Raw genomic sequence first — 26,070 nt, 5'->3', positions numbered from 1 at the left:
GCAAGGCAGTTGTTAGATGAGCCACATCCAATTTTGCAATCCTTTTTAACCATCCAGAGTTGCTAAGCGGATCGCTTGCAGTTGTTCAGGACAATAGAGAGGCTTAACAAAGGGAGATGCTTCAGCTCTGACTTTCCCCACTATCCAGTCAGAGCTGAAGAAGCTTCTTGGATGAGAAGCAAAACGTCTTCAAGGAAAAACCAAGAAAGTCCCGTTGCCTCTTGAAAAAGCAATAGCAATAGCAGTAGACTTATATACCGCTTCATAGGGCTTTCAGCCCTCTCTAAGCGGTTTACAGAGAGTCAGCATATTGCCCCCAACAATCTGGGTCCTCATTTTACCCACCTCGGGAGGATGGAAGGCTGAGTCAACCCTGAGCCGGTGAGATTTGAACCGCTGAACTGCTGATCTAGCAGTAGCCTGCAGTGCTGCATTTAACCACTGCGCCACCTCGGCTCACCCTTGGGTCAATTCCATCAAATTCAAGATACATCAAACCACGGCGGGGCAGGAAGCAACCGACGATGGGTTTTAGGGACATTTTGCCCCCCCATCTATGTGATGACCTACCTTGTTCTTTGGGCAGCTTATTACATCGTCTTTGACTTATGACCATAATTGAAATGTTTGTTCAGTAAGTTTGACCCCATTTTGCAAACTTTCTTGCCATAGTTGTTCGGTGAATCCAAGCAGCTGTTAAATTAGTAATACGGTTGCTAAATAAATCTGGCTTCCCCATTGACTTTGCTTGTCAGAAAGTCGTAACAGGGAATCCCTGTTACTTGGGTGGCGCAGTGGTTAGAGTGCAGTACTGGAGGCTACTTCTGCTGACTGCTGGCTGCCTGCAATTTGACAGTTAAGAATCTCACCAGGTTCAAGGTTGACTCAGCCTTCCAATCTTCCGAGGTGGGTAAAATGAGGACCCAGATTATTGGGGGCAAGATGGTGACTCTGTAAACTGCTTAGAGAGGGCTGTAAAAGCACTGTGAAGCAGTATATAAGTCTAAGTGCTAGTGCTATTGCTATCCCATGATCCCAAGGAATTGCAACCATCATAAATACAAGCCAGTTCCTGAATGTCTGAATTTGGATCAGATGATCGTGGAGAGGCTGCAGCGGTCATAAGTGTGAAAAAACAGTCCCAAGTTACTTTCTTCAGTGCCACTGCCACTTCCCGACAGTCCCTAAACAAATTGTTGAATCTTGTTTGCTCAAAGTTGGAAACAAAAAAACATTCCTTCCCTCAAATGCAGAAATCATTAAAAAAAAGTGTGCTAGAATGCTCAGAAATGGATAAACTAATGATGGAACTAAGAAATAGAGAGGAAACAGAATATTACAAGATATGGAACAGGTGGTACATCTGGCTTGAAAAGCGATGTAAAATCAATGCATAAGGAACACATATTTTTCGGAGTATAAGACGCACCGGATTATAAGACGCATCAAGGTTTTGAAGAGGCAAATTTAAAAAAAAGTTTTTGCACTCTGCAAACCTCCCAAAAATGGCCTATTTTTCACCAAAAATGGGCCTGGTTTTTTTTTTCCAAATAAAGGGCATGAATAGCCTTAGGAGGCTTGAAGAGTGCTCCTGGGAGGGTGGGGGGATGAGCAAAGAACGGCCCGTTTTTTGTGAAAGCAGGCCCATTTTTTCTCAAAAAAAGGGCATGGATAGCTTTTAGGAAGCTTATAGTGTTCCTGGGGGCTGGGAGGGGGAACAAAATTGAGCAAAAATCTATACAGTGTATAAGACGCACCCAGATTTTCAGCCTCTTTTTTGAGAGAAAAAGGTGTGTCTTATACTCCAAAAGTTACAGTAGTAAACACAATGAAAAGAGGTGGCATATACTTAGAAAACCATAGAGATGGAAATATTGTATATAGATGTGTATACTGTAAAAATGAGAAAGTATGAAACAAAGAGGAATACGTATAAGATAATAGAATGGAAAATGGAAAACCCAAAATCAGAAAAAAGAAATACCGATAATGGAAAGCTGTAAAAATGTAATTGTGATTTTAATGTTTGGAAAGTGTCCAATTAAAAAATTAAAAAAGGAAATGGCAAAAAAACCGACAACCCACAAATTGTTGTAAGTCGAGAGGCCCATCTGTACGAGGGCCAGCAGTCCAAAAGATCAAAGGCTCCCAGACTTCATTTCTGAGCTATCTCTACACATGGCAGGACAATGCAAACTGCTCTCTTCCCAGAGCCTGGGAGGGAAGCTTGTTTGAAGGACAACATTTGATGGATGGTGGAGGAGCTGTGTCAGGCAGTCCTTGTACCGTCTGCCAGGAGACAATGTGTGCGAGAGTTTCCATCTCAGCCATGAGGTTCCACTTTCGTGCAGGGGGGAAAAAAAGCTAAGAGGATTGTTTTGTTTTTTTAACTGTGCAGAAAACTGAAAACCTTCGCTGCAGAAAACCTTCGTCAACCGCATGATTTATTTTAAGAGGCTGTCGCGCAAGAGCCCATTGTTTCCAGTTCCAAAAATACCTACTGAACCTTTAATTTTTTTTAAAAAAAAATCTATTCTTGTCAAAGCATACACTGCTGAGATACAGAGCTGGAAAAAGAGGAAGAAGAAACTAAGCATTGGCTGACGAAGAGTGCAAAGAAAAAGAAATGACTCATAATTTATCATAAAGGAAGGAGTTGTTAATAAGAATCAACTCAAAAGAGGGCGGGGGTCAAACTCGCGTCGTCATGTTGCCATCACGTGATGTATTTTCCCTTCGCGGAGCTGGGGTGGGCATGGCCTGCACGGGATGCACCCGGCCCGTGGCCTCCCAGTTTGACATCCCTGCTCAAGAGTGTCAACTGAAAATGATTCCAAGCCAGCTCATCAGCACCAGTGCATTCCCCCGTTTCCCTGAAAATAAGACCTCCCCGGATAATTAGCCCAATCGGGCTTTTGAGTGCATGCACTATGCCAGCAGCAATGCCAGAGGAAATGGCCCTCTCAATCAGGTTCTGCAACCCCCTGGGAAGATCACCCACATCCAATGAATCCCAGCTGGGATTCACTGGATCCTGAGCTGCCCCAGCATGGGGAGCTAGGGTAGGCCTGGGCAAGGCCTGATCTCCACTGGGATCCACCTGCATGCAGGAATCCTCCAAATCCAGGCCCTGGTCTTCCAGGGAAAGAGGTGGAAAAGGGGAAGCCTCCCCAAAAAACCTCCTAAGAGAATCTGGAGAACCAGGGGGTGGTGGAAACGGGACTGGTTGTGGTGCACCCCCCAAGGGAGACCTGGAACGAGGAGGAGATACACTTAGTCTGCCCTGCTGGGCCCTTAACCTTTTTGCCCTAGAAAAGGTCTTAGAAAGGGCCTTCTGCCTCCTAAGCTCATCCCTCTGCGTGGGACTTGAGGGACGAGAGGCAGCCGCCACCCTTTGAGCCCTAGCCGAGGCTGCGGGGCACTGCCGGGAAGAGGGGCCTTCCCCAGAGGAGTGGGGGGAGAAGAGGACTTTCGCGCCTCCTCAGCCATTTGCCACGTGGCAATACTCACGGCCCTCCAAGCAAAGCCTCCTCGATGCTCTCTCTCTGCTCCACTCTTCAGCAAGGCAAAGAAAGGGGAAAGCTCGGCGGGCTACAGGGACTGCCGCCGAGGCTTCTCCCAGCTTGAGGCACCCACGTGTCGATTTGCCTCCCCGCGGCTTGCCTCGCAGCCCCACAAAGCCTTTACACTCTTCCCAGCGCCACCACAGCTCGATTCCAGCCGCTAGAGCGATCAATTTTCAGCGATGAGAGGCCGTGGGGTTCGAAATCCCGAGCCCGCAAGCCTCCCGATTGCCCAGGGACAAAATTTGCAGTCGCGTGGCTGGTATGGCTCCAAATGGCTGCTGCAATGGCGCCTGAGCCTTCCCAGCCCTCAGAAGGCAAAGAACTGTCCCTGGAGGCCAGGAAAAGAAAAGCCAGGCAGAAGAAGAGAGCAATTCCTAGGGAGGCTACAATTGCCAGGAGGCGTCAGTAATGGTAGAAATACAGGAGAGAAAAATAAGAGGTCTCGCTTTTTGGCCGGACTGAGATGAAACTGGAAGTCAAGGGTGGAGCACAGAGGCGTGGCTTCAGCTTCATCCCAGTCTCATGGCCAATTGGGCGTGTTAATACCATCTACTGGATCCTCCTGTCCCTCGCTCCGGAAAATTGCGCGCGCACCCCCCGAATGCCACTCAATCCTTTCCGCCCATCTGCGCATGCGCACACGACACACACCTCATGCATGCACGCACGACCACTCCCCAGGCTCCGGAGTCTTTCCTGAAGCCTGGGGAGGGCGAAAATGGCCTCCCTTGGGCCACGGAAGCCAGAAACGGATTGTTCCCGAACTTCCAGTTGGGCCATTGGGGCTGATTTTCGCCTTCCACAGGTTCAGGAAAGCCTCCAGAGCCTGGGGAGGGTGATAAACGGCCCCAACGGGCCAACCGGAAGTTCAGAAACTATCCGTTTCCAGAGGGCCTCCGGGAGGCCGTTTTCGCCCTCCCCAGGCTTCAGGAAATGTGCATGGAGGCCAGCTGTTCTTCCAGGTTCCACCGTGTGCATACGCGAAGACCAGGTGCGGCCCGGAACCCAGAAGAGCAGCTGGCGACAGTGCGTGTGCCCACAGAGAGGGCTCTGCGTGCCACCTCTGGCATGCGTGCCACAGGTCCACTATCATGGGATTAGAGGGAACTTATTTTACTTGCTTTGGGGGAAGTTTTCAGGGGACCATAACATCCCTGGCAATTTATTGGGGGGCTGATTTGGGACATGTGTTTTGGATTGGGATTAGGATGATCATCTGTACGCACAATAAAGTCAACCACCCAGCTGCAATCAACCTTTCATTCAATGATGTGATGTGCATTATGCTCATCAAAACTCATGTTGGTTTGTAATTCCTAATCATGATATCCATGGATCCAACCAGGAGAGATTCTGATCCCTAGAAGACGGGTGACCTGGAAGCAGATCAACACTGAATATCCCAACTGGAGTCAACTTCTTGTTTCTCGCCCCATAGATGTACTAAATGTAGAGTTTGCCCTCTTCTCTCTGCGTTGATCCCAGAAGAAGGTCATTCACAAGATACCAGGAATTAAAAGTGCTGACTAATACAGAACACACTGTCTGAAAATCACAGTGTTTTTATCGTAACTGCCCAAAGGGAAAAAAAAACAACTCATTTATCAAGGAGAAGTTGGTTGACGAGAACAGAACTTGTACTTCTGAGAAATTCAGATTTCTATTATACATAGAAGTTAGAGTCACCCAAAAGACTGGGCCAAATGCATGGTTCAGATAGCACCGTCCTTGAGACCAGCCACTACATTTTGGCAACTACGTTTCATAGCTCCATGTACTGCGTCAGCCACTTATTCTGGCATTTAAACTAGAATGTATGCCTTAGCTTGACTGGACTAATCTGTAAATCAGGGTTAAAAAGCCATGTTTTAATGCAACGTATGGAAAAAATCAGGTATGAAAATGCACATTGCAACTTAGGTAACTTTAGTTTTTCATGCACCCCCCGTTTCTGAGCTGATGTTGTTAGAGCTCAATAAACAGATTGAGAGGCATAACTGGAAAATAGTTTTTCCCTTACACATCTCCCTCCATGCTTTATACATGACTGCATAAGGTGAATAATCTAAGATTTCTATTCATAAGTTATTGAACCCTTGAAATGATCCAGCATCCAATTCAAAAAATTTCCTTTGCTTGTTCATAAGAATATTGTGTGCATGTGTGTCTGTGTGTGTGTGAGAGGAAGAGAGAAGAAGAGAGGAGGGAAGAGTGAAATAGAGAGGGGAAGATAGAAACAGAAAGAGGAAGAGAAAAAGGAAGAGAGACAAAGAGAGAAAGAGAGCATGAGAGGAAAAGGAAGAGAGGGGGGAGAGAGAATGGAAGAGAGACAAGAGAGGGGAAGAGTGAGAGAGAAAAAGAAAGGAAGGAAGGAAGGAAAAGAGGAAGAGAGAGGGGAAGGCGAGAACAGAGAGGGAGGGAGAGTGCGAAAGGGGGGAGAATGGAAGAGAGAGAAGAGAGGGGAAGAGAGAGAGAGAGAAAAAGGAAGGAAGGAAAAGAGAAAGAGAGATTGGAAGGAGAGAAGAAGAAAAAGAAGAAGAGAGAGAGAAATTCCTTAGAATGACAGCTCTGGAGAACATCTTGAATACTTAAATTCTTCTCTACCCCAGCCTTGGGCCTACCTCGTAAGACCAGACACACTGCACTCCTGCAAATCTCCGTACGCATCTGCCGATCTCCACGTCCTCATGGGTGGTGTACATCTCTCGAAGGCATTCCCCAATGTGAGGGACCATTCTCCGAAGCACTTCTCGGCTCATGATTACTCCTGGACCCCCCATGCAGAAGTTCTCTCCGGGCTCCAGGGCCAGTTTCCCCATTTCTTCAGTCGTGCCTAGTCCGGTCTGCCCTAGGAAGAGGGGCTCGCTGCTATTCAAACTCCGCAGGAAGTTCTCCAGTTTGTCTCCTTTCACATAGACGTCATCATCCGCTCGCATGAACCATTCGTATTTGTCCAAATAGTGGTCATGCATGTACTTGAGCATCATGAATGATTTCTTCTGCGGTGGGTAAGAGTCGTCAACGCCAGGTAGCGACACAATGGGGATCGGGAGAGACATATCTGAGCCCTCGCTGGAAAAAAACTCCACCTTCCCAGGGATTGTGCTGGACCACGTTCTACAGAGGAAGAAACCAAACCTAAGTTAAAAATAATGCTTTGTATTTTGAGCTCATCGTTCAGGCTACAATGCTTAATATGGATGATGGATGGATGGATGGATGGATGGATGAATAATGGATGGATAGGTAGAAGATAGATAGATAGATAGATAGATAGATGGATGGATGGATGGATGGATGGATGGATGGATGGATGGATGGATGGATGGATGGATGGATGGATGGATGGATAGATAGATAGATAGATAGATAGATAGATAGATAGATAGATAGATAGATAGATAGATAGATAGATAGATAATGGATGGATAAGTAGAAGATAGATAGATAGATAGATAGATAGATAGATAGATAGATAGATAGATAGATAGATAGATAGATAGATAGATATAATGGATGGATAGGTAGAAGATAGAAAGGTAGAGATAATGGATGGATAGGTAGAAGATAGGTAGGTAGGTAGGTAGGTAGGTAGGTAGATAGATAGATAGATAGATAGATAGATATGATAAGACAGACAGACAGACAGACAGACAGACAGACAGATAGACAGATAGATAGATAGATAGATAATGGATGGATAGGTAATGAGAGAGAGAGGGGAAGAAAAGAAAGAAGGAAGGAAGGAGAGAGGGGGATGAGTGAAGAGGAATTGTCTTGGGCTGCATTTAAAACATATACTTCATCTATATAAATAACAAACTATCTATCTATCTATCTATCTATCTATCTATCTATCTATCTATCTATCTATCTATCTATCTATCTATCTATCTATCTATCTATCTTGTGGGGCCATGATAGTAGGGCCTCATATGGCAAACCATTTCTTCATTTGTGCCAAGGAAACTTAATTTGTGCCAAGGAAACTACATGAATATAGCTATCACAAAGTCCAGCTCATTTCAAAGGAGTTTCCATCCCCCACCCATCTTCTCTGCATAACTTTCCATGTATATAATGTGCATTTTTCTGCAGGAAAAGGTGTGTGAAAAAGTGCTACTCAGCTCAGTAACAATACACTTATCAACTTCCTGCTCGAATTAAATAGCCTTGTTCCAAGCATAATCTGTGCTTTAATTCTGGGCTGGGAAATGTTCTCAAAGTGTGAAAACAAAATGCTCCTTAAAAGTGTTAACTGCTATTTTATATCAGCAATTCACAGGTATTTTAGATGAAAAATAATGGCTCTGTTCATGCATTAAAAGGTAACAGGAAAGGTAAAAAGACTGGTTAAATTAAGTGAAGCTCCAGCTTACAATGTTGACAGATGTGTAAACAATGTACACATTATAAAATAATATATTTAAAAGGGAAGGTGTTAACATTGTAAAGTAAGAAAATTATCTCCTGAGCTTAATTCAAGAAAACAATCTGTTAGATTGCCTTTGTTCAAATTGCTGGGGATATTAAGCCGATTAATATTCAATAGCAAATATTTAGAGAAACCAAGACTAATATGATGAGTCGTCATTTCAATCTGAAACACGCTTTCCGTCGCAACACATACCAACAATCCAGGCAGAGATGATCCTATCCTACAGTTAATTCTCTATTAAATATTTATTAGTTATCCTGTCCAAAAGACAATGAAAGAGACTCACAAGATCAACATGCATCGCCCCCCCCCAATGGCCCATTTTTGCTCCCAGGAGGCTGCAGGGAGACCTATTAGGCCTAAAACGGGGTGTGAGGGGGTTGTGAGCACATGCACGGGGAAGCGGAGCAGAGGTGGGTTCCTACCAGTTTGCACCTATTCGGTAGAACCGGTTCGTCAAATCTACTGAACCGGTTAGAAGAGGTTCTACCAGTGGACCCGGAAAGCAGGCCACACCTACAGAAGAGGTTCCAAAAAGTTTTGAAACCCACCACTGGTCCTTGGATATGATTATTCTACACTATCGTGCTCATATTTATAAAACTCAGTGCCTCTGTGAAAGGTAGGGATGACTACTGCGTTTGTGGTGCAATCAGAACATTGCGTGTGTTGAAGTTGTTTTAACGCAAAACAAAGATGCCTTTTAAAAAACAAGCATACATCCTATTCTTATGCATGCCAGTGCTGTGTGTGAGGTAATTTAAGGTGGTTCTGACAAGTGTCGTCGGCATCTTCATATCCGGTCACATGGGCGGCAAGCCACTCCCAGCCGGTCACATGGGCGGCAAGCCACTCCCACAAAGGAGGCCACACCCACATAGTAGGTTCGAACAATTTTTGAAACCCACCACTGAAGAGGAGGGGGAATGCAGGGGTTGTGTATGCATACACAGGGGTGTGGGCATGTGCGGGGGGGGGGGGTGTCGCACACGCATTGCATTATGGGTGTGGGCAATCGCGCATGCTTTCGACATGCGATGACAAAACGATCAGCCATTGCTGTCCTTGGCCACGTTCACAGAACAGGCCCAAAACATTTTGTTTGTCTAAGTCGATAAACAAGATGACAACATGAGAGCAACATGGTTCCTGGGGAATGGCATTTTAGCGAGCTCTTCTTTATCTTTTCTTTTATTTGAAGCTAAAAGGGGCCCACCCAGCAATTTTATTTAAGATCAATTAGCAATTTCAGTTTCCTGAATTAGGTTGCAGTCATTTTAGAACTTTAGAAGGAAGGTTAGTTAGCATTCTAGAGCCTGGAACTTAACAGCACCAAACCCCCTGCTGATCATGAGACATGGCAACTGCTACAAGTTGGGAGCAGAAAAGGAATCAAAGAGAAAGAGCAAAGGGAAGAACAAGCGAAAATTCCAAGCATTCTGAAACAAGATGACAGCACTGAACGGAATTAAATACTTTATTTGGCCAAGCGTGATTAAACACACAAGGAATTTGCCTCCGGTACAGAAGCACTTAGTGTAGAAAGAAAAGCAACAGAATAACAGTAATAATACCAGTAAAATAACACCAACAAAGGAGGGAGTTGGACAATCACTGAGCAAACTGTCTCTGTAAGGCAAAGGACTCTGTGTATGTTTTAATGATAACTGGCCTATTGGGAAAGGAACAAATTTAACCTACCTGGATGCCTTTGCATTAACCTGGCTTTTAAGGAGATGAGAAAATTGTATATTATTTATTTGACTCACGCAGGCATTCCTCTCCCCCCAACTCTGCCGGTCCCCCTTCCCCAGTTGTGTGTGTGTGTGTGCAGAGGGGGTGGGGAGATTGCCAGGCCTAGAGATGATGTCTTGGTAACTCTCTCCTGCTTTAAATCCTTCCACTGAGAACGAGTGAGGACAATCACCCAATGGAACAAAAGTTGCCTTCAGAAGCCATGGGAGCTTCATCCCTGGAAGCTTTCAAGAAGAGACTGGGCTGCCATCTGTCAGAAATGGTGTAGGCAGGGTCTCCTGCTTGGGCAGGGGAAGGGGGGGCTGGACTAGATGACCTACAGGGTACCTTCCAACTCTGTTAATCTGAATGAATAAGGATAAACAATAATAACACTGCCCAGAGGTCGGTTCCTACCAGTTCGCACCAGTTCGGTAGAACCGGTTCGTCAAATCTACCGAACCGGTTAGAAGAGCAGGCCACACCTACAGAAGAGGTTCCAAAATTTTTTGAAACCCACCACTGACACACACAGACAGACAGACAGACAGACTCACACAGAAAGAGAAAGAGAAAGAAAGGAGAAAGAAATAAAGAAAGAAAAAGTGAGAGAGATGAAAGAAAAAAAGGAAAAAGGGACAGAGAGACAAAAGGAAGGAGAGAGAGAGAGAGAGAGAGAGAGAGAAAGAAAGAAAGAAAAAAAGAAAGAAAGAAAGAAAGAAAGAAAGAAAGAAAGAAAGAAAGAAAGAAAGAAAGAAAGAAAGAAAGAAAAAAAAACATGGCCGGCAAGCCACTCCCACAAAGAAGGCCACATCCACAGAGTAGGTTCAAAAAAACATTTGAAACCCACCACTGCTACTGCCGCACTAGATGGGTAAACACACATAGATATTAGACAGCACTGTGAGAATTAGGTATTCAGCAGAGTGATGGCACAAGGGAGGGGAGGAAACAATTTATGTCCAGGATGCGAGGGATGTGAAGGTATTTTCTCAGTCCTCCCAAGGGTGCTTTTTCAAGAGACAATTGGACTTCCTGTTTTTTTTTCTTTGAACACGTTTTGCTTCTCATCCAAGAAGCTTCTTCAACTCTGAATTTCCCCACCATCCAGTCAGAGCTGAAGAAGCTTCTTGGGCGAGAAGCGAAATGTCTTCAAAGAATAAACCAGAAAGCCCAATTGCCTCTTGAAAAAAGCACCTTTGGGACAACCATGAACGACTGAGAACCTCAATAGACACTTCCCCGTCTTTCTGACTCGTACATTATACAGACTTTCCATGGAAGGCAGGCTGGTTGCAATTGTTCTTTCTGCAGCCTTGACTATCCGTCCGGAGTCTGCAGCTGTCCTGTTTGGTTGCCATATACAGTTATAAAAGTACAAATAACCGACTCAATAATTCCTCTGAAAATGTATATCAACTGCCTACAGAAGGTGGGGAATTTTTCTCGGGCACTTTATCCAAAGTACAAAGTTAGGTTGGAAATCAAAGGGCAGGCTAAGAAACGACTTCAGTGGCTTGAAGCATCTGCCCCGTAAAACCATAATATTTATTGTCTAATCCTTCCGCTCCTGATTTTTCTTCTTCTTTTAACGACACCCAAGCGAGCGATTCTCTTAAAAGCTGAAGCAAGCGCCTCTTGCTAAGAATCCACATCGGGGAAGAAGAAAAAAGGACCTTTTTCGATTGCTCTTCTGTTGTTGTTGTTTGTTTTTTTTTACTCTTGGCAAGAAATTAGTAAATAGTAGGTGGGGGGGGGACAAAACAAGATTGCTTCTTCTCTCGCTGAAACTCCCATTTAGGAAATGAACTTCCCCTCTCTCCTAATTAAAGAGAAACTTCCTATTAGAGACATTAACCAGATGGAAATTCCTCCAAGGGTATTACAATAAGCTTTCGACACAAAACGAAACTTGGCAGAAACTGAACAAAACTATAACTCCTGGGTATAATTACAGTCAACATCCGGTGTTAAGTTTGTCTCTGTCACTCTCTGTCTCTCTCTGTCTCTCTTCTTTTTAATCAGCTGTTCTTTAAAGCTGGCTTCTCTGTAAATAATGCAACTACTTTACAAGAGAGATCTGCCACTTTCCCCTCCACCGAGGGATCCGTCTGACCAAGTGGCGAGATTAGGTTCTCCTGGGCTACTCCTATTTAATGACTTCCCTTCATGAGAACCAGTTAATTGCTCTTCTTCGCACCATGAATGATTAACTGCAACTGACAAACGGTGAGAAATCTGCTTCAACAAAGGCAGCCGGTTTGAGTTTCAAAGTTTCTGCCTTTAAAGAATTTGGCCCCGTGAAAGAAGAACCACCTCCCACCACATTTGCTGGAGTTGCAAGGAGGTGGAATAACTGTAGCAACTCCTGGAAAACCACAAGTTCCTCATTCTTACTGGAAGTCATACCTATGCCATAACATTGTGATGCGTGTGTTTTGGGAACCAAGGAACCCAGCAGTCCTGAGATCTCAGATACAAAAACCAGGTTTAGGAGAAGTGCAGGCAGAGCTGGAGGGTGGAATTAAGTGAGTCATCAGCCTAGAGTCTTTACGTTAAAGGTAAAGGTTCCCCTTGCATATATGCGTTAGTTGTTCCCGGCTCTAGAGGGCGGTGCTCATTTTCGTTTCAAAGCCGAAAAGCCAGCGCTGTCCAAAGAAGTCTCTGTGGTCATGTGGCTGGCATGACTCAATGCCAAAGGCGCATGGAACGCTGTTTCCTTCCCACCAAAGGTGGTCCCTATTTTTCTACTTGCATTTTAAAATGCTTTTGAACTGCTAGGTTGGCAGAAGCTGGGACAAGTAATGGGAGCTCATTCCATTACATGGCACTAGGGATTCGAACCGCCGAACTGCTCACCTTTCTGACCGACAAGCTCAGCATCTTAGCCACTGAGCCACCGCATCTTTACCTTATGTTCCACAAACTGGTCTAAGTCCTCTTGAATTATGTTGACTCTTATCTAGCATCCATTTATTGTCGCCAATTTAGTGTCAAATATCGGATGACTAGATTCTTGCTGGAACAATAAATTTTAACTGTAACTTAATGAATGGTACCCTTTCTTTGCGCCTGACTCCAGGTAAGGAGAAACAAAAACAAACCAAACCCCAATACAGGTAGTCCTCAAATTTCAGCCATAATTGCACTCAGAATTACAGTTGTAAATTATGCCAGTCATCGCAAGACTTGGTTTTGTGAACTTTTTGTGAAGGTTGTTAAGCAAACCTATTGTCCCCAATGGGATATTTGCAGGAAACTGGATGTCAATGTCAGTTTCCAGCAAGCAGCATCATAAATCATAGAACACCTCGAGCAATTTCAACCAAATTTGGTACACAGATGACTTACTCTCTGGAAACAAATACTGTGGGATTAAGGCACCCCTAACATCCCCTGGGGGGGGGGTTGTTCTGTTAAGATACAGCCAAGTTTCAATACAAAACTTTAGGAGTGGACATCTAGGACCGGCATGAGAAGGAAATCCAGTCAAAATGTGTAGATCTAGTTTGGAATATTGAATGGATTGTGGTAGATAAAAAGTTCAGACTAATCAACATGCAACTTCAACCAGCAATCAGCCACACACATCTGGAGAAAAACAAGGAGGACATGAAGTCCATTTTCCTACTCATTTCAATTATTTGATCACAAGAACAGCAGAAACTGGGAAGAGTTCTCTTGATTCAACCTTGACTATGACAAAAAAATTGGTGGGTAAAAAATTTAAGTGCTTACTGAGATAGCAAGGATCTAATCCTAGTTGTGACAGTCTTATCACCTCAGTAAAGACTTACACACTGCCAACAAAAGTGTGTCTAGTCAAGGCTACGGTTTTCCCAGTTGCAATGGATAGCTGTGAAAGAGGGACCATAAAAAAGGCTGAGCGCCAAAGAATGGAGGCCTTTGAACTCTGGTGCTGGAGAAGATTCCTGCGAGTCCCTTGGACTGCAAGGCGATCAAACTGGTCAGTCCTAGAGGAGATCAACCCTGACTGCTCTTTAGAAGACCAGATCCTGAAGAGGAAATTCAAATACGTTGGCCACCTAATGAAAAGGAAAGACTCACTGGAGAAGAGACTCATGCTGGGAACGGTTGAGGGCAAAAGAAGAAGGGGACGACAGAGAAGGAGGTGGCTGGATGGAGTCACTGAAGCAGTCAGCATGAGCTTAAATGGACTCTGGAGGATGGTAGAGGACAGAAAGGCCTGGAGGAATGGTGGCCATAGGGTCACAATGGGTCGGACACAACTTTGCAACTAACAACTACAATAACCACTAACAGTGCTCAACTTACAACGATTTACAGACAGTCTTCAACTTACAACAATTCACTTAGCGATCGTTCAAGTGTACAACGGCACTGAAAAACCTGTCTCCGTTTTTAACACGTATGACTGTTGCAGCAACTCCGTGGTCATGGGGTTTACATTCAGATACTTGACTCACATTTATGCCAGTTGCACAGTTATCCCACAGTCACAGGATGCCCTTTGGTGGCCCTCTGAGACGCAAAGTCCATGGGGAAATCTGATTCACTTAACAACCCTGCTGTGAACTTAACAAACTGCAGTGATTCGCTTAACAAAGGTGGCAAGAAAAGTCATAAAGTGGAGGCAAAGCTCACTTAAACAAATGTCTCATTTAGCGACAAACATTTAGGGCTCGATTGTGGTGGTAACATGAGGACTACCTGTACAGTGATTTGTTGAGCAACTCTGGCAGAAAAAAAACTCCTCTCAAAGTCAGGTGAGATTCACTGAACACCTGCCTTGCTTAGCAACAAAAATTCTGCTTCCAACTGTGGTCGCAAATCAAGGACTACCTGCATCAATAGTTTTACTGACTGAATTATTTCCCTCGACGATAGCAAGAAACAAAGTGTATTGTTTCGGAATCTGTTGAATTGTAGCTCCCAACAACATCACCCTGTGCTATCGATGTGACAGAAAAATCTTCCAAAACATAAGCTCCAAAATACTATCTCCAAAGAACTAATAACCCTGTTTTAGCTAAATATTGCAAAGTATAATTCTCAAACAATAGCAATAGCACTCAGACTGAATATACCGCTTCATAGTGCTTTACAGCCCTCTCTGAAAGGTTTACAGAGTCAGCCTCTTGCCCCCAGCAATCTGGGTCCACATTGTACCAACCTCGGAAGGATGAAAGGATGAGTCAACCTTGAGCGAGTCAGAATTGAACAGCTGGCAGTGGGCAGTTTGCCTGCCATTCTAACCACTGTACGATCAGGGCTCTTAATAGCAATAGCACTTAAGACTTATATACTGCTTCATAGTGCTTTTCAGTCTTCTCTAAGCAGTTTACAGAGTCAGCCTCTTGCCCCCAACAATCTGGGTTCTCATTTTACCAACCTTGGAAGGAGGGAAGGCTGAGTCAACCTTGAGACGGTCAGGATCAAACTCCTGGCAGTGGGCAGCATCAGTCTGCAATACAGCATTCTACCCACTGTGCCACAAATCAAACCACAAACCAACCTTGGCATCTCCCAAATGCATTGGATAATAGACTCCACCATCCCTGAGCCAGTGAATCCCTGGAGTGATGGGATTTGTAATCCAAAATTTCTGAAGAATGTCAGGTTGGAAGAGCCCACGGTACCATGTCAAACTTAAATAGCAATAGCACTTAGACTTATATACCACTTTACAGTGCTTTACAGCCCTCTCTAAGTTGTTTACAGAGCCAGCCTATTGCCCCCAACAATCTGGGTCCTCATTTTACCCACCTCGGAAGGAGGGAAGGCTGAGTCAATCTGCAGCCTGGTGGGATTCGAGGAGCCAAATTGGAGTCAGCTGTCAGTCAGCAGAAGTAGCCTGCAGTACTGCATTCTAACCACTGGGCCACCGTGGCTCATTAAAAAATGCCCTTGGTGGGTTTTTTATCTTGGTCTATGTAAATACCAATTAGCTAAGGCCAGATTCTGAAATGCTTATTTTTAAAAACATTGCTTTCTCTTTACTGAATCTTCATCAACAGTGTATCTCTCCCTCAGATTTCTTAGTATTTTAATGACCCAAAACAGAATCATGCTATATGTTTCAGAAAGGATACAGAGTTCTGATTATATAAACAAGCTAAGAGGAAAGTATTAAAGCGATACAGAATTGCCTCTAGGACACCAAGTCTTGGGTGGCCCAGCTCTTGGAGGGGGCCGGGGGCAGTACAGTCTCAAGGAGAGGCGAAACAGCTTTAAATTAAGAGATATCTAGCTTGAACAACAAATGCTGCAGTATTTGGTGAAACGCTGCAGATGGGGATGCGGTAGCTCAATGGCTAAGATGCTGAGCTTGTCAATCAGAAAGGTTGGCGGTTCGAATCCCTAGCGCTGCGTAACAGAATGAGCTCCCGTTACTTGTCCCAGCTTCTGCTAACCTAGCAGTTTGAAAGCACATAAAAATGCAAGTAGAAAAATAGGGACCACCTTTAGTGGGTTCTGTGCACAGTGTTCCGTGCACCTTCGGCATTTAGTCATGCCAGCCACATGACCACAGAGACGTCTTCGGACAGCGCTGGCTCTTTGGCTTTAAAATGAAGATGAGCACCGGCCCCTAGAGTCGGGAACAACCACCACATATGTGCGAGGGGAATCTTTATCTTTTACCCCTTGCACAAGGTATCATGTTATGGGCCACATGTAATAACAACCCTTCCAAAAGCATACCAGTAATTAGAGTTATTTGTCACTGGATTTTTTAATTCCAGCTTACTCCCTGCAGGAAGTTGCATCCTTCTTACATTGCGGAGTACCCAAAAGGGACAGCAATACAGATTAAGCATCATAGGGTTGGTCACCATGTTCTGCCTTGAACAATTTTTTGTTTTATGAAAGTTACAAGGGTGTAGGAGCAGTTGGATGTTTGCTGTAAGGCCTTGTCTCTCTCTCTCTCTTTCTTCAAATAACCTTGATGGTGCTACTCAATCACCAAATTAGAGATCTCTGAAACAAGCAGGCAAATCTTCCAATGAGGACATGGCTTATGTCGGAGTGTGGGTGTGCCTGCACATATACTGATATAGACAGACAGACGATAGGTGGTAGATAGATAGATAGATAGATAGATAGATAGATAGATAGATAGATAGATAGATAGATAGATAGATAGATGGATGGATGATGGATGGACGGATAGGATAGATGGATGGATAGATAGATAGATGGATGGATGGATGGATGGATGGATGGATGGACAGATAGGATAGATGGATGGATGGATGGACGGACGGACAGACAGACAGATAGGATAGATGGATGGATGAATAGACATACAAGATAGATGATAGATGAATGGATGGACAAACAGACCGACAGACAGATAGATAAGATAGATGATGGATGGATGGACGGATGAGTGGATGGATGGATGGATGGATGGATGTATAGAGAGAGGAGGGGGAGGGAGGGAGGGAGGGAGGGAGGGAGAGAGAGAGAGAGAAGGGCAGATTATCAGCCAGATGGCAAAAATCTTCCTGATGAGCAGCAAATTAGCGGTATGAGTTACACATTACTCTAGGATTTACTAGCTAACACGCTAGTCTCAACCATGCTTTTTTTTACAAGCCACAGCAGCGGGTTTTTATGCAACCCGCTGAGCCACTAAACAAACCACGTTTTCATCCTAGCGGTACAGTTATTCTGTACACAGACCACCTCCGATTCAAATCATCCGCTGGCTTTGCCAGGGGAGGGAAAACCTAAGCAGCTGAAATAAGAGAAATAAAGAGACCCTACAACGTCCTGTTTTTTGGTTAGAGCGGGCCCGAGAGTAGGGTCCTGGTTTGCTGCCAAATGTCAATTTCCAACCATCCCAAGGGAGCGCTCGATAGATAGGCTGACATGAAACAAGGTTTCCCTTGTCTTCAAGGCCATATACGTCGTCAATGCTCTGCTTATGCATTTACTCAGGGAGCATTTAAAAGTCCCTGATCAAAATGCAACAGAGGTCCCTATCAACTCTCCCTTTTATTTTTCTGGGTGGGTGAGTGGGTGGGGGTGGAGAGAAAGAGACCAGTGATTTCCCAATTTCTGTTAAAAGCTTCCACTCCGTTAAAAAGAGGGCGGGGGGGGGGGAGAGGAAGAAAATAGGCTGGTTTCAATTGCTTTGCTCATGCCAGAGTTCTCACCATAAATTACAATTCAGTACATGAACATTAGTTGCTCGGAACTTGGTGGGGAACAAGGACGCTACAGGGATGCCACCAAAGTGATTTGGGAGAAATAACACCAAGTTGGAACAAGGCCGTCTTAAACTGTGGTCCTCAAGTATCTCAAGTTCACTTTTCCTAAAGATGATTTAGGTCAGGGGTGTCAAACTCGAGGTCCGGGAGCCGGATCTGGCCTGTGGGGTGTTTATATCTGGCCCGTGGGGCCGCGCTGGAAACAGCAAAGGACCGACCTGCGACCTGCGATGTCTCTGCTGGCAGAAACGAAGCTCAGGAAGGCTGCACATTACCCTCCCGAGCTCAATTTTCACTGGCGGAGGATTGCAGAAGGCTGTCGCAGCCAAAAACTGAGTTTGCAAGGGCTGGGTGCAACCCTCCCAAGCTCATTTTTTGCTGGCAGAGGGTTTCAGGAGGCTGTTATAGCTGAAAATGGAGCTCACACGGGCCGCTTGCAGCCCTCCCAAGCTTAGTTTACACTGAAAGGGTTGCAGGAGGCCATTGCAGCTGAAAACAGAGCTCACACGAGCCGCGTGCAGACCTCTCGAGCTTGATTTTCACTGGCAGAGGATTGCAGGAGGCCATTGCAGCTGAGAACGGAACTCAGGAGCCTGTTGTCACTGGCAGAGCGCTCGGGCCACCATAGGCACCCCCGAGACGAGTGATGTTCAGCTGGCCACACCCACCCTGGTGTCCCCCCAGGTGAAACACAACCCTGATGTGGCTCTCAATGAAATCGAGTTTGACACCCCTGATTTAGCTGATAAGTGGACAAAAACAATAATAGGGACCCCCGAGACGAGTGATGTTCAGCTGGCCACACCCACCCTGGTGTCCCCCCCAGGTGAAACACAACCCTGATGCGGCTCTCAATGAAATCGAGTTTGACACCCCTGATTTAGCTGATAAGTGGACAAAAACAATAATAGGGACCCCTGAGACGAGTGATGTTCAGCTGGCCACACCCACCCTGGTGTCCCCCCAGGTGAAACACAACCCTGATGCGGCTCTCAATAAAATAGAGTTTGACATCCCTGATTTAGCTGATAAGTTGACAAAAACAATAATAGGGACCCCCGAGACGAGTGATGTTCAGCTGGCCACACCCATCCTGGTGTCCCCCCCAGGTGAAACACAACCCTGATGCAGCTCTCAATGAAATCGAGTTTGACACCCCTGATTTAGCTGATAAGTGGACAAAAACAATAATAGGGACCCCGAGACGAGTGATGTTCAGCTGGCCACACCCACCCTGGTGTCCCCCCAGGTGAAACGCAACCCTGATGCGGCTCTCAATGAAATCGAGTTTGACATCCCTGATTTAGCTGATAAGTGGACAAAAACAATAATAGGGACCCCTGAGACGAGTGATGTTCAGCTGGCCACACCCACCCTGGTGTCCCCCCAGGTGAAACACAACCCTGATGCGGCTTTCAATAAAATCGAGTTTGACATCCCTGATTTAGCTGATAAGTTGACAAAAACAATAATAGGGACTCCCGAGACGAGTGATGTTCACCTGGCCACACCCATCCTGGTTTCCCCTCCAGGTGAAACACAACCCTGATGCAGCTCTCAATGAAATCAAGTTTGACACCCCTGATTTAGCTGATAAGTGGACAAAAACAATAAAGAGACAACTGTTTGGTTGTTCTGGAGCTAACTGAGCGGTAAAGATCGGTTCTTTGCTCCCAAAACTGATGTTCTTGTCCAAAGCATTGTTTTTTCACCATAAGCAGCAGCTAATTCTCCAGCTTTGGCTCAACCTTAGAAAATCTAAGACAAACTTCAGGCGAGAAATAATTATGAGTTACCAAGAGAAGGCTCCTACTTACAGAATTCCTGTGTGACCTCTGCTTTATCTTCACACAGGAAAAAAAATCACCATTCCTCTAACTAGTATAGAGATTATAGGCATCATCGGTGCAAAGGACATATCTGCCCATCATCGCTGACACTATTGAGACAACCTATGGTTATAGGACCTCTTTTTGGTAGTCTTCTCCAGCCTGAAATACTCCATCAAAGGCCTGGAGACTAAAACAGATGAAGAACGGTTGCAGGATTTAGGTTTGGCTAGTCTAGAGAAAAAAAGAATTAGGAGCGACAGGATAGCAGTATTCCAATATTTGAGGAGAGGGGATCAATTTATTCTCCAAAGCACCAGAAGGCAGGACAAGAAACAATGGAGCAAAACCAATCAAAGGGAGAAGCAACCTGGAATTAAGGAGAAACTTCCTAACAATGGGGACAATTAACCAGTGGAACAGCTGGACTCCAGAAGTTGTAGATGCTTCATCACTGGAGGCTTTTAAGAAAAGACTGGACAGCCACTTGTCTGAAATCGTATAGGAGGCCAGACTAGAAGACCTCGAAGGTCCCTTCCAGCTCTGTTGTTTTCGAATACCTTTGAAATTCAGGGAGGTGGAATAGATCTGGTGGAACACCAAGTCTTCTCTTTTAAAACGGGCAGATGACTTTTTATTTTTTTTTAACAAAATCAATTTTATGGAACAACGCTGCAAGACAGCCTTCCCTATCTTGATCTGGGAAGGACTCCTCCCAGAATCTCCAGCAAGAGTCATTCCAGATGCAGAATCTGGGATCTGAAAGCTACACATTTGGAGAACGTCCAAACGGAGAGGAGAGAGAGAGGGCTGTCGTAGGTAGGGGTACTGACGTCTCCTGCAGCTTCGGGGTTGGGAAATGGATTGGAACTCTTCGTCTTCTCCCAATCCAATCATCTGTAGATCTCTAGAGTGCAACACGCAGCCAAAAGCTGATATATAATATGCTCAGGAAATAGATTTCCCCCCTCTCCCTGCAAAACAAAATGAACTATTTCTTTTTCCCCCTCCAGAGATAGCGAACGCAACTTAAAAGAAGAATTGCAAGGCCCTGAACTAATTACTAACACCCGGTTTTGGCCAGAAGAACCATTAAAAGCAGAATGATTTTTTTCTCTCCCTCCTCCCCCTCTTTTTCCTCCCAGGTTATATTGTATGTGTCTAGCCAGTTTTATCACTTCCCACATAAAACTCTTCAGTTATTCTTCAGTTTGCTGGAGCTGGTGGACCGAAGAAGGGATTTGGTCAAAAGAAGAGCCAAAGAGGGTGTATTCATCGGGCCACACAAAACTTTGCACTTTCAGGGTCTGAAATCACTATGATTATCCATGTCGCCATGCGCACACGTGACACCTTTTTATTTAAGTCTCTGGGTTTTTGCATGTTTGGATGGATCCCCCAAAAGGTTTTTATTCTTCGCATTTCAGTCCATATAGGCGGGGAAGTAGTTAATAGTAATTTATTTGTCAGTGCACAACCTACGTACAATGAGACTGGTTGAGCTCCCTCAGTGCAGATGCCCCCCCAAACACAATACAACTCAGAATGAAGACAGAAAAATCCCTAATCTGATAAATCATATTAACAAACACCCAGTCCTATTGCACCAGTGTCAACATGTTACACGTTGCGCCGGCCCTGCATGTCCATGTATAGTTTTTCCTCTCCTATATAAAAGACATGTATAGTTTTTCCTTTCCTATATAAAAACTACATATAGTTTTTCCTCTCCGGTATAAAAACTACATATAGTTTTTCCTCTCCGGTATAAAAACTACATATAGTTTTTCCTCTTCTATATAAAAACTAGTTTTTCCTCTTCTATATAAAAACTAAGTATAGTTTTTCCTCTCCTATATAAAAAACTACATATAGTTTTTCCTTTCCTATATTAAAAAAACTACATATAGTTTTTCCTCTCCTATATAAAAAACTACACAGTTTTTCCTCTCCTATATAAAAAACTACATATAGTTTTTCCTTTCCTATATAAAAAAAACTACATATAGTTTTTCCTTTCCTATATAAAAAAACTACATATAGTTTTTCCTTTCCTATATAAAAAAAACTACATATAGTTTTTCCTTTCCTATATAAAAAAACTACATATAGTTTTTCCTTTCCTATATAAAAAAAAACTACATATAGTTTTTCCTCTCCTGTTAAAGGATTAACTACTGACTCTGATAAATTATGTAGAGAGGAAGTTATCCCTTTTATTGGGGGGGGGGGTTGGCATTGAAAAGTGTAGATCAGGGCTGAGCGTGAAACACAGATGTAAAGACAGACTATCCTTAAGAGTATCAAGAAGATTCGATTATTGCCTTCCTGCTTAATAAAATAGGTTTGCAGAAAAAGCCAGCGTGTGCACAGTCTACTTGCAACCTGCAAGGAGGTGTGATAGGCATGGAGGGTTTCAAAATCCCCCTTAATGCAAGCCCATATTTTCTTAGCAACCCCCCCTCCCCAAACAAGGGCCCCCAGCATCACTGAAGGAGAGTGTGCATTGAACTCCTGGATGCACCTGAAGCCCGGGAGGGAGGGAGAGCAGTGCCTCACATGGTACCTATGATTCCTTGGGGGGCACCCCAAAAAAGGCTGGCAAATGGGGGGGAGGAATAAAGAACAAGAGGAGGGGAGAAAAAGGACTGAAGCGGGCAGGAGCCCATCCATTCTCGGCCTTCAGTTTAGCAAAGGGTGAAAAGCGGGCTTCGTGGGAGAGCCCCACATGTTACCCGCCCACCACCCCCATTTCCAGGATCAGGGCACGGGGATGCGGAGAGGATCTCTCACCTGTAGGCTGCCACGGCTCGGGTCTCCAGGTATTTCTGGGCTGTCATGACCCCGACGAAGAGGAAGTTCTTGGCCGGGGGGCTCCGGCCCCGAGGCTGGGCAGGGTCCGGGTGCCAAAGGAGGGCCCCTCGGGAGTCCCGGTTGGGCAGAAGCAGCAAGCCGCCGCCGCCCCCTCGCCTCTTGCAACCCTCCATGCTGGCGCGGCGCCGGTGTCCCACGTTCTTCAGCTCCGAAGCGCGGGGCAGGATGAGCCGGGAAGCCAGGGTGAAGCCCAGCACCAGACCGAGCAAGACGCTGAGCCAGGAGCGGCGGCTTCTGCCAGCCATTCCCCACCCCCTTGCTCAGCGCGCCCGGGAGGCTCCCCAAAGACAAGGCACAAGCCCCCCTCTCGTCCTCCGCCTCGCTGGAAACCCAGCCCAGCCCGGCGCCCACCCACCCACCCCGTAGCCCAGCTAGCTGGCTAACTAGCTCTCCGGACGACCACTCCCCCCCTCCCCGGCCGCCTCTCGAGCCGCTTCTTTCCCTTCGGGCGCCCCGTTCCCTCCGCAAGTTCTTCCCGGCTGCGGGCGAGGCCAGGCCCGCGTTCCCCCCTCCGCCGCCTTTGTGCCTCGGGAGACCCCCGGCAATGGCTTCCTGGCCGCCTCGCCCGCTTTCTGGTCCCCCCCAACTCAGCCGGGACGGTTGATCCTCCTCCTTTTTCTCCTCCTCCTCCTCCTGCTTCTGCTGCAGCTCCTTCTCCCCGTCCCGGGCCTCGGCCCTGGCCCGAGAGCGCCCAGCGCTCCGGGGCAGGCTGCTTCCCCGAGCCCCACTCCGGCTGGCTCTCCCGCTCCCTCCCTAGCCGGCCCAGCTGAGCTTCCCCGGCGGGGAAGGGCAAGGCAGCCTGGCGGGCGAGAGCACCGCGGCCATAGGGGCGCTGCTGCTCCGCCTCCTGCCGCCGCCGTGCCGGGGAAGCGGGCTTTGTTCGGACGCCTCCGCCTCTGCTCCGCCTCTTTCGCTGGGGCTAGTGCTGCCGTGGCTCGCCTGGCTGCTGCAGTCCGCGGCCGCCCGCTCGCGCTGCCTGGCCTGGCTTTTGCGGCTCCGGAGCCTGGAGCGACTGATTCAGTTGCTGCTTCTGCAGCCGCCACCGCCGGGGCCCGCGCCGAAGACACTGGCCGCGCATCTCCCCGCGGCTTAGTTCACCATCTCGCGGCGGGGCGGGAGCAGGAGGGGCGGGACGGGCGGGGTGGAGAGGAGGAGGAGGCCCTTGCCTGCCCCCGAGGGCCGCATCGCTCGCCCGCCTGCCGGCTCGGAGACGCGCTTTGGCTTCCCGAAACGGAGCGTCCCAGCCGAAGCAGAAAAAGAGTCCCGGAGGCATTTAAGAGAGAGGGGGGAGTCCGCAGAGGCGGGAGGGGCGAGGGATCGACCTGGAGAGCGAAGGAAGGGATTCCCCACCCCCGCGGAGGAGACGGAAATGGATCGGGAGACGGAATCTTGGTGGGATTAAAAAAACAAGGCAGCTTTTAGTTAGGGCAAAAGATGGCATAAGGTTCTCCCCGGGCAATCTTGGCTCTCTTTGCCCCGGGATTGATGAAGAAATCTGGCAGATTCAAAGCATCAAGCAGTGTGTGCTTGCAGAGTCATTTAGGATCTTGTGAACCTTCTGGCTCCAGTTCCCAAGGTGGTCCTCCTCTCAGCCAACCGCAATCTTGCTGCTCCTGCATTTTTTTTTTTTTTTAACTGTGTGCATTCACTGTTGGGCACAAAAGCCCTCCTTATGTTCCCCACCTTCTCTGCATAAAAGGGCTAAAGTTTCTTTCAGGACAATATAACTGAAGAAGAGTGAATATATAAAAACTGGATTGGACCCTGGGCGAGGGAATCATGTGTGGTGGTCTCTAGATATCGGATTGTAAGATTTGATCGTTCTGGTTTTGCTGACTTTGGATGCGTCATTGGGTTGGCGCAGCGTTCTGAACAAAACTGGGTGAAGGTAATTTAGCAGCAATTTATGTGCAAATAACATCCCTTATAGGTAGTCCTCAACATACGACCACAATGGAGTCCAAAAATTATGTCGCTGAGACATTTGTGAAGTTGGTTTTGCCCCACTTTGCAACTGTTCTTGCCACAGTTGCTAAGTGAATCAGTGCAATGGTTAAGGTAGTAACACGATTGCTAAGCGAATCTGGCTTCTACATTGACTTGTTCAGAAGGTCGCAAAAGGTGACCATGGGATCCCAGGACTGTCATAAATACGAGTGCCTGAATTTTGATCCCATGACCACGGGATGCTGCAGCAGTCGTAAGGGTGAAAAAATGGTCACAAGTCACTTCTTTCATTGCTGTTGTAACTTTGAGTGGTCACTAAATGAATTGTAAGTCAGGGACTATTTGTATTATAGTTGACTCAGCCTTCCGTCCTTCTGAGATGGATAAAATGAGGATCCAGATTGTTGGGGGCCATAAGCTGACTCTGTAAACCGCTTACAGGGGGCTGTGAAGCGGTATATAAGTCCAAGTGCTATTGCTACGTATTATTCGATAGCATGTTTTCATAACATGCTAAGATAATGATTAAGTTTCCACTGGAGACTACTATGTAAATCAAACTATGTTCCCATGTCAGCCCACCCTAACATGTTTTACAGATTAAGCCCTGCTTTAATAAAACAACATGCAGTTTTGGATGAGACATTTTCGACATTTAGTGCTGCATTCAGCAAGGTGCCTCTTCTGTCCATTGGATGGGAAATACTCAAATTGCATAGCTAGGTTACCCATCAATTGGGAAACCTGGAACTTAGGGTGTCAACACATATGAAAGGTACCAGTTTGGGAAAAGCTGGACCAGGAATTCAAACCTTAGCTTGGTTCCATTGGTGGCCACCAGAGATAAGATATCAACCCCACTCCCTTAGGTGGACTCAAGAATATGATGACACACAAACAAGGAAGGAAGGGAAGGGAAGGGAAGGGAAGGAAAGGAAAGGAAAGAAGGAAAGGAAACGAAAGAGGAAAGGAAAGGAAGGAAAAGAAAAAAGGAAAGGAAAGGAAGGAAGGAAAGGAAGGAAGGAAGGAAAAGAAAAAAGGAAAGAAGGAAGGAAAGGAAAGGAAGCCTACTGGTTGTTTAGACAGACTTTAACATTTCCTATCAACAACTTCAATTTTTTATAAAATGGCAAACAAGCTTTTGAGTGGCCCAGAACTCCATCAGATATGATTAAAAAACTGATGAGGAAGTGGGAGGAAGCTCGGTCGTTGGAACTACCCACTTATAAAAGAAGAAGTTAGTAAAGTTAAACCACAGTTGTTGTCCTATTGAGCTGAATGAGTAAGTCCCATACTAGTCACAGGCATTGGTTGTGTATATTGTGCTGAAATGTCTTGGGATATTAGGGGCATCCATGAACAGGAACTGCCAACCTAGCAGTTAAATGCGAGTAGATAAACAGGTACCATTTCGGTGGGAAGGTAACAGCGTTCCAACCATGAGATCACGGAAATGTTTCCAAATAATGCTGACAATGCTAAGA

The 26,070-nt window shown here is 46.0% G+C and overlaps 1 protein-coding gene across 1 annotated transcript in view; it reads right to left on the bottom strand.

Annotated features, from left to right (window-relative positions):
- CHSY1 (chondroitin sulfate synthase 1) overlaps window positions 1-22,970 on the bottom strand; it is a 108,048-nt gene extending 85,078 nt beyond the window's left edge. The window contains exons 1-2 of the mRNA XM_014054810.2: window positions 22,559-22,970; window positions 6,188-6,683 (exon numbers count right to left, since the gene is read on the bottom strand). Of these exons, the coding sequence (XP_013910285.1) occupies window positions 6,188-6,683; window positions 22,559-22,884 (822 nt within the window). The 5' untranslated portion in view covers window positions 22,885-22,970. The remainder of the gene's footprint in view (window positions 1-6,187; window positions 6,684-22,558) is intronic.
- Window positions 22,971-26,070: the final 3,100 nt, after the last annotated feature.

Source organism: Thamnophis sirtalis, unplaced genomic scaffold (genome assembly GCF_051295495.1).
Source record: "Thamnophis sirtalis isolate CommonGarterSnake01/CBP01778 unplaced genomic scaffold, rThaSir2_p1.2 scaffold_2, whole genome shotgun sequence".
In the NCBI taxonomy this organism is placed as follows: domain Eukaryota; kingdom Metazoa; phylum Chordata; class Lepidosauria; order Squamata; family Natricidae; genus Thamnophis; species Thamnophis sirtalis.
This window is presented reverse-complemented; position numbering and strand designations above follow the sequence as displayed.